The sequence below is a fragment of the Telopea speciosissima genome, chromosome 3 (assembly GCF_018873765.1).
Source record: "Telopea speciosissima isolate NSW1024214 ecotype Mountain lineage chromosome 3, Tspe_v1, whole genome shotgun sequence".
NCBI classification, from domain to species: Eukaryota; Viridiplantae; Streptophyta; class Magnoliopsida; order Proteales; family Proteaceae; genus Telopea; species Telopea speciosissima.
In genome coordinates, this window is record NC_057918.1 from 16,338,278 (window position 1) to 16,347,148 (window position 8,871).

Consider the following 8,871-nt stretch of genomic DNA (forward strand, 5'->3'; position numbering starts at 1 on the left):
ATATCTTTCCTTCAATAATCTTTCCCAACTTCAGTAAGGAAAGGTTCTGAAACTGGTAATCGTGGACACAATTCTTCCGCTTCAAATCAGCATGAAAACGCAGCATCCAAAGCTCAAAACCCCACCCCGACCACTCTTCTCCTGCGGTTTCTTCCGATACTGCACTCAAACCGTAGTCAGCCCTACCACCCCTATTACCCCCACCCTACCACAACCACCACCTCCTCCTCCGCCGCCGCTGCCGCCGGCAACTGATACGTTACCATCACAGTCACATCCAGAGTCCGAGTCATCGTCGTCTTCTTCGTCCACCTCACAAAGCTTCACACAGTGGCGTTTCCTTTTAGAAAGATTCTTTTGTCCTCTCTGTTGAACCTTGTGATTGGTGTATGCCGCTAGTTTATCAAAAATTGACAACATACCCAATCCCTTTCCTAATCTTAATTTCAGATGTCAAGGGTAGATTCCTAAGGAGAGCGACCTATAGAGGGAATGAACCCCATGACGGTTTTTAAAATCGGGAATTAGACTGGTGAATCAGTTGTGACCGATCCAATTGATTTTGACTTATTTCTGTTGATTTTGCTTCTTTTTTCGATTGATTCTAGTCAATTATGACTGATTTGGATCAAAATTGGCATTGATCAATTAGATATCGATTCTGTTTTTTGAAATCTTGATGACCCCTCTTAACATACATTTGGACCAAAAAAATCAGAAATTAATAGAAATATTTCCAAATTCTCACTCAAAAAATCACAAGGATGTGTAAATAATGTTGTCCCAAAAGAAGTTAGATTATATTTCTATTATCCTAATAAAATGGTAACCAAATTGAGGTGTGTGTATGAATCAATGGATGGAATCTACAATGCCCTTATCCTAATCTATGGGATTTTCTTTTAATGCAAAGCAGAAGGAAGAAGATAACTCATGAGTCATTTGGAGATGGATTTTAGCATTAATCCGGGAATAGAGCCTCACTTTAGAATAGAGCCTTTCTAAAGTGTATTAAACAGTTCGGTTAACCTGCAGCTATGCACTTAGACACAAGATAGGGTAAAATGACCTCCCCACCCCCATGAAAAGTAGAAATTTTACCCCTGTTGATGTTTCTGTGCATGCTCCCAAATAGAGAATGTCTTCCCTTGTTTATTATAGGAGTTTTAAACAATGATCAATTCTAGACCAATCAATAATATAAGGAGAAGAATCCATAACAAGGTGATGCTTACTAGACATTTGGATAAAAACATGGCATTGGAGGATGCCAGTAAGATTAAGGTTGCTTTGATATATATATTCTTGACATGCATTCTTGGTCGATAATGCATTCCAAGAAATCAAATCAAACGCAACCTTACTCTTCCACCCATGATCTTAAACATTGGATCCACTATTTATTTAATATATATTTGTTATCATATCTTTTAAACCTCAACATTCCGTCGGTTTTGGACACCCCACCTTTTGAAGATTTCAATTCTAAATCATGGTTAAAGAGATTGAACTATACAACTATACTTTAAAAGCATTGGAAATCGTATGATGGACTTCTTGAAATTAAGGTTGTGCTTGGAATGATTCTTTTGATTGGTTTATTCTTACAGATGACAAGAAGTTGAGGATTGCTCGAGCTAAAATGGCAGGACCAACATGGGAGTGGTGGGAATATTATGAGCATATAGTTTACTGACACGTAGTACGGTATTTAGCACATTAGTATAAATATATATATAAAAAAAAAAACTTAGGAAAAAAGAACGCTCCTAGTCGCATGACCCTTGTGCCAAGATACATGAGCATGTGAAATTACCATCCCACCCTTTGTATAATAAAAAAGTCATCCATGTTGATGCTCTTGCACGTGCTCTCATTAGCCCTCGTGCTGATGCAGGGGCCACATGACCAACAAGGATCTCTTGCCCATAAACTTAATGCTCTACAACAGGCCACTTATCATTTAGGAGCTAAATGTACATTATCTCTATGATGTTCAGGATAACTTTCAGAAAGCTTTCTAAACCACTCGCCACTCTCCATCTCTGATGTGGGGTTGAATTTTTTTATCCCTTAAAAGTTAAAACAAGCAAGGAGGTTGAGGTCACCTTGTAAGAGACCAAAACCAAAGTAAAAATTAACCTCTGAGAGAGAAGTATTTTGAATCTTTTGAATTCATTTTACAGGGAAAAAAGTCGCAGCGCGAGTGGGAAAGTAGGATAAACGCATTGGTAAAACTCAACGGTTAAATCTCAACCGTTGCATAAATAAACTTAAATCTAAACCGTTGATTAAATAACCGACAACTGACTCTCTAACCAAGTAGGGTTCCATTCTCTCTCCTCTCTCACAACACCGCAAACCATTTCTCCGACAATTCTCTGACGGCTCTCCATCTCTTCGACAATCAGCTCAAGATTATAGGCGAAGGGCGATGACTCGATTCTCCACTGATTAATGGCCTTAGCATCACTAAGCATCAACAACCGAGTGAGATTTGAAGCTTTGAAATCACATCTGACGATATCACATTTTCATGGTTCTTCAAGGGGTCGAATCTCATAGCAAAGGAAGACTTAAGCAACAAACACTTGGGGTTTGAGTCGCCCTAAGGTGGGGAATCTTAACCCTAAAGCTTGAGGAACAAAGATTGGTGAGGGAGGAGATCGAACCAGAATAACTGGGGCTGCTACTACCGTCTAGAACAGAGCATGGAAAGAGGAAACAAAAGAACAAGCAGAAAAGGTTTCTTTTTTTTCCTTTCTTTAATCTGCTTTGATCATGGAGGTTTTAGAGGTTTAAAGAGAAGAGATTCCATTTCAGGTTTCCTAGTTTCTTGGTACTAGATATGAAATTGGAGTTACAGAGATATAGAGAGAATGAAGAAAAGATAGGGCTTTTGATTTCAGGGTTTTCTCTTCCACCGAAAGAAGATATTCAAATTAGGGAGGTGTGGTGCGATAACCTTGAAGCTGAATTTTCTCTGATATGGGGTTCCTGGGGATTGTTCTTCGTTCTGTAGGGAATTTCAAGACCAGCTCTGATTAGGACAACCTAATTAAAACCTAATTTGATTTCTCTCTCAACCTGCAAATAATTTCTCATGATTTAATCTTTCTCTTGTTTCTCTTAGAGATTGGAGAAGGATCTTTGTTGAGTTAAACAGATAATCTATGAAGGATTGGAGATAGAAGATGGAATCCCTTCTCTCCCTCTCCCTCTTTCCAAGATGACGATGGCGGCAAGACCTACTGTAGAGAGGAGAAAGAAGAAACCTGCTGTCACGATGAGCAGGTTGAAGGCTTTTTTTATTCAACGGCTACGATTAAAAAATAATAAAAAAAACGAATTAACGTGTTGCGTTCAATGTTGAGTTTAAAAATATACCCTTAGGGCTGCCACAACCCACTCCATTTTAAAACCGCCAACTCCTTCTCACCTCAGTACCTTACCTTCAGGATTTGACCCCACTGACGAGCTTAAACTGAATTGCAGAGAAAGTCTGCGAGGGCAGATCCCGTGTGTATGCTCGTGCATGTGTGGATCCTCCCTGAGTCCCTTGCCTTCAGTGTGTCGTCGTGAGTTTGTACTTTGCGGCTGACTTTTGAAAGTTTTTGGCCTGGCCCAGCTCGGCCCAGCCCACTTCAGTTAGGCTCAAGCTGCGCTAGTATGCCTCCGACCAGCCCATATCAATCATTATCCTTCGGATATGGGTGCGTGTGTCAACTATGGGTATAAATTTCGAATTGAAACCGGCCGCTTAAAATCAAATCCAACCAAAGTGAAATAAATCAGATCGAAATGGTTTCAAAATCTAAAATCTTTTTAAAAAAATTTTAATAGATTATGACTCCAACAAACAAATGGTACTGTTTTGGTGAAGATATAAAAAGTTTTCTCAAACACTTAAAATAGGGCCTAAAATGAATACAAACCAATGAAACCGAATATGAAACCAAACTGTATCGATTCGATTCTAGTTTGAAAACAATTCTCTTATTGGATTTTCGCGAGTTATATCTCAAATTGAAACAAAATCAGATTGAAAAACCAAAATCAAATCGATCGACACCGTCTTTCTGAGTTCTTGTGCAAAATGTTACCTCCCCTGTCCTTCGTCTATCTTGGACCCCAATAGCCGGGCATGGTGTACGGTTTATAAATAAATCCATACCAAATAAATATCTACCTGCAATCCATCCCAAAATAATACATATTAAACATGTGGCATTGACTCCATAAAATATTTTGCCGTTATGCTTGTAGCTGGCAGCGAAGAAAATCGAATATTTCAATTTTCCTTTGGGTTCATAAATACCCTCTTATGTTTTGTATTTTCTAAAATACATCTCATTTTCTTGATTACCCTTGACTGTCAACAGTGTAGCACGAGCATCCCTTTAAAAATGTAGCATCAAAATTTCGTCTACATATCTGCATTTGATTATTAGCCAGATCTACAGATATTTGATGCATTTGATACAGAACGGGGCAGGCCTACAGTTCATTACTATAGGCAAGCAAGCCCGATCTTTGCCTTTGGTATGGGATCGGTGGATTTATATCGGTATTAGTGGAGATTGATATCGATTCGAAGGTTCATAATCTTGGTATCGGCTGGATCAGATTGGGATCACCCAAATTCAGGCATATATGACACTTTTCCCTTGCTTTTTTTTAATAAAAAAATCTGATTATTTTTTTATTTTTGGGTTAAAAATGAACTTATATATTATAAATTACCATAACAAGATTACATTCTTAAATATTTCTTTCCCACAGCATCACTCTCCACTAATTGTGAGAACGTTGTAGGGAGGGAATGTATACATAGCATAACCTCCTCAGAGGACTGCAATAAGTTCGCCAAGAAATCCGCACAGCTATTAGTCTCTCGAACATGATATGCGAAAACACAGCTCATGAAAGAATCACGCAAAGACCATATCTCTTCGATCAGCCATCTAACATCCCATGCAATCTGAAACGTTCCAACAACCATCTGAATTGCAACCATAGAATCTGACCTTACCTGGACATGCAGAAAATTGAGTAGCCGGGGCCCTGGTAAGACCAGACCTCATGGCCTGCAGTTCCATGCGCACAACACTTACATCAGTACGTACCACCCCCAGCAACTGCAAATAGCGGCCTTCCCAAGTAGTTACGACCTATCGCACCATATCCACTCCTCCGCTGCCTCACTGATCCATCACAGTTAATAGCAATCCATCCACATGGAGGGGGTTGGGTACCCTGTGGTAGCATCAGTGGAATTGAGATCTCCCAACGCCTAAAGAACTCACGAGACACAGCATTGTCTGGGACCTTTTTCCTGCAATTTCCAAAAACCATCCTAGTATCCGGAAGGACACGATACAGCACCATATCATATCCGGAGTATTGTATTGCTAAGAAAAAATCCGGGCATTCCTTTCTTGCCATATACGGTACACTGTTGCCGTAAAGCTATATTTGCGCACCAAAGTAACCAAGTTCGAGCCACGAAAATGATCTGCCATCCATGAAACTTCATCAGACCACAATCCAAAAGGCTGCCTATTGAACCCATTGTAAGAGAGAACCACCTTCCACACCGACGCTGAGAAGGAGCAACTGAAAAATAAATGCTGTATAGACTCTATCTCAGCATTACATAGAACACATGAAGTGTCCATCACACAGCCCCAACTCGATAAATAGTCGCGCGTGGTTAACCTTCCCAAGCACGCAAGCCAAGTGATAAATGAGTTTCTCGGCTGTGCCATAGGGAACCATACAAGATCAGACCAGGAAACCTTGACATGATGCACTCTTATTGCCTCCCACGCAGTGCGAAGAGTAAAACAGCCATTGGAGGATGGGGTCCAAACTGCCAAGTCTTCACGCAACTTCACATGAATTTTGGTGTCAGCCACTTCCCTCCATCATTCAATAGCCTGTGGGTCTGAGCAGAGTTCCTCTCTCTTGTATCAATCCATTCACAGTATCAAATGGGTGGCGACCAAGAGCCTCAACTACCCAAATACCCTGCTGCTTAGCAAGTGTACCACCCGACAACCATGGGTCATACCAAAGTAAGGTCCGCTCCCCATTGTGAATAAGATTTCGAATACACCCTCCAGCATAGGGGTGTCAATACCCAACCCGAACCAATGAAACCGGTCTGAACCAGCTCGAACGAGTCCGGACCACACCAGATCGAACTTTTAATGGTTCGGGTTCGGCTTGTGGATCCAGAGAGGCAAACGGTTTGGTTTGGTTTGAGCTAGCCCGACAGTGCACCGGTAGCTCGAACCGCTAGGCCCGAACCCAAATCGAACCGACCTAACCCGATAAATAAGTAAATCAATAAATGCCTAATGCCCCATTGCCCTCTAAATGTGTTGTGATAGTTTCTCACTTTATCTCATATCTTTTGTTAGTGATTAACCAACCAATTGTATCCATAGGCCATAGGACATAGGATACAAAGATGCATTGTATTTGAAATATTTCATGTACTTAAAAGAGAAAGAGAAGAAAAATTAGCACTAACCAGATCTTACTAGTTATATAAAACCGGTACCAAACCGATATCAACCCGTTATCATAAACTGAAACCAACACGAAACCAAACCGCACCGAAACCGAACATTTCTTAGTGGTTTGGTTTCGATTTCTATAAAAATCACACCGAAATCGAAAAACCCGAACCAAAACTGACCCAAACCGGCCCATTGACACCCCTACTCCAGGAGTTATTCTGGTCTTCAAAATCTCCCTAAATGAATGCGAGCAATTTACCAGCATGGGTAAAGACCAAATGGAGTGATGCTTTAACTATCTATGCCGCACAAATAAAGACCAACAAGAACTCTTCACTGAGACAATAGTCCAAATATGACGCATAAGAGAAGCTGAATTCCAATCTCTTAGTCGTATAAGTTTCAAACCACCTTCCTCCTTTGGCCGGCATACCGCCTCCAAGCAACTTTGTAAGACCCACTGTCCGAACACCCTTTCCAAAGGAATTTTGCCATCATCCCCTCAAGTGTCTCAATAACACGCTGTGGAATCCGAAAGACTGTTATCCAATTAGAGATTAAGCCCAAAAGAACAGACTGAATTAGGACCAGTCGACCTGCAAAAGAGAGAGATCTGGCTTTCCAAGATGTGACTCTCCCCTCCACCTTCGTAATCAATTCCTTAAAATCTGATTATTTTTTAAATCTTTTTATCTTTGTCCGTACAGATGGATCAGATCAGTATTGCGATCGATCTCAGCCGATACCGATGGGCCAAAATCGGCCTTTCCAAACCGAGATTAGATCTGTGGTTGATCCCTCGTTTCAGTGGATTGGTAGAGGATCTGTATAAGCCAATAACGATACCGATACCGATACCGAATACTAAAACCCTATCACTGATCCCCTCCCATCCTGGGAGACAGATTTCAGACTGGTACTGATGGACTCCACATGGTACCACCATTACTACTCTTACAGATTGCAGGTACAGCTACAATTATATTCTTTTCTCTCTCTCTCTCTCTCTCTCTCTCTCTCTCTCTCTCTCTCGCCCTTGTAAATGAGAGTTGAAACTTGAATATCTTTCCTTCAATAATCTTTCCCAACTTCAGTAAGGAAAGGTTCTGAAACTGGTAATCGTGTACACAATTCTTCCGCTTCAAATCAGCATGAAAACGCAGCATCCAAAGCTCAAAACCCCACCCCGACCACTCTTCTCTTGCGGTTTCTTCCGATACTGCACTCAAACCGTACTCAGCCCCACCACCCCTATTACCCCCACCCTACCACAACCACCACCTCCTCCGCCGCCGCTTCTGCCGCCGGCAACTGATACTTTACCATCACGGCCGCATCCAGAATCCGAGTCATCGTCGTCTTCTTCGTCCACCTCACAAAGCTTCACACAGTGGCGTTTCCCTTTACCTCAATCACCCATCTTTCACCACCAACCCACTCCGCAACTCGAGTTCCTCTCTCAACTTCCTCGGGAGTCCACTTCATCTGACCTACCTCCTCTTCCTCCACCGTCGGCGGTGCTGTCCTCCAACCTTGCTGAGCTATTTCATGTAGCGGAGCTCCAGTTCAGTACCGGTTCCGACGCCGACCGACTCTCTGCTCTCCACCTGCTCGAACACTCTCTCGTAGCGAAGCCGGCCACGGAGGGAGGCGGAGACCGGGCCTGCCCGCCGGCGGTAATGAACGGTGTGGTAAGCTTTTTGAAAGACCCCGCAGAAGCGAAGTCTGCGACAAAGGTGTTGTTGGCACTGTGCCTGGCAGAGGGGAACCGACACGTGGCGGTGGAGGCAGGGGCAGTGGCGGAGGTGGTCGAGACAGTGGCGGGGCTGGAAGGGAGCGCGGCGGAGAGAGCACTGGCGGCGCTAGACTTGCTGTGCACGTTGCCGGAGGGTGCCGCGGAGCTGAGGACACACGCCCTGGCCGTACCGATGCTGGTGGAGATGATGGGGAAGGTGGCTGGCAGAGGGAAGGAGTGCGCCATCAGCGTTCTGGCCGTGATATTTGGTGGTGGTAGTGGGAATGGCAACGAGGGAGTACCGGTGGCGCAGTCGGAGGACGTGAGGAGAACGGTGGTGGTGGCGTTGCAGGGAAAGTGCAGCGCCAGAGGGAGGAGGAAGGGGTCCCAGCTTCTTAAGTTGCTTCACCTTCATGATAATGACGAGAATGGACGACTCGATTTCACGGAGGAAGGACAGTAGAATGGTGATGCGTGATGGAGATGGAGATGGGACACCTTTCCTTCTCCAACGATTCAAAGTTGAGAGTTGAGTTGAGAGAGCCGCGTGTTTGTCATTATTCCTTCTTTTGTTTGTAGAAGAGTCATTGCTGTGAAGGGTGTAATCGT

General features: G+C 43.0%; 1 protein-coding gene across 1 annotated transcript; it reads left to right on the forward strand.

Annotated features, from left to right (window-relative positions):
• Window positions 1–8,772, forward strand: LOC122654894. The gene is made up of 2 exons (XM_043849157.1): window positions 1–335; window positions 7,626–8,772. Exons 1-2 carry the CDS (start codon window positions 92–94, stop codon window positions 8,723–8,725), a joined length of 1,344 nt encoding a protein of 447 aa, XP_043705092.1. The 5' UTR covers window positions 1–91; the 3' UTR covers window positions 8,726–8,772.
• Window positions 8,773–8,871: the final 99 nt, after the last annotated feature.

Excerpts from the sequence above, each read along its gene's own strand:
- LOC122654894 (XM_043849157.1), top strand. The coding sequence starts at position 92 with ATGAAAACGCAGCATCCAAAGCTCAAAACCCCACCCCGACCACTCTTC. Across the intron at positions 336-7,625 it reads ACAAAGCTTCACACAGTGGC|GAAAGGTTCTGAAACTGGTA; the intron begins GTTTCCTTTTAG and ends AACTTCAGTAAG.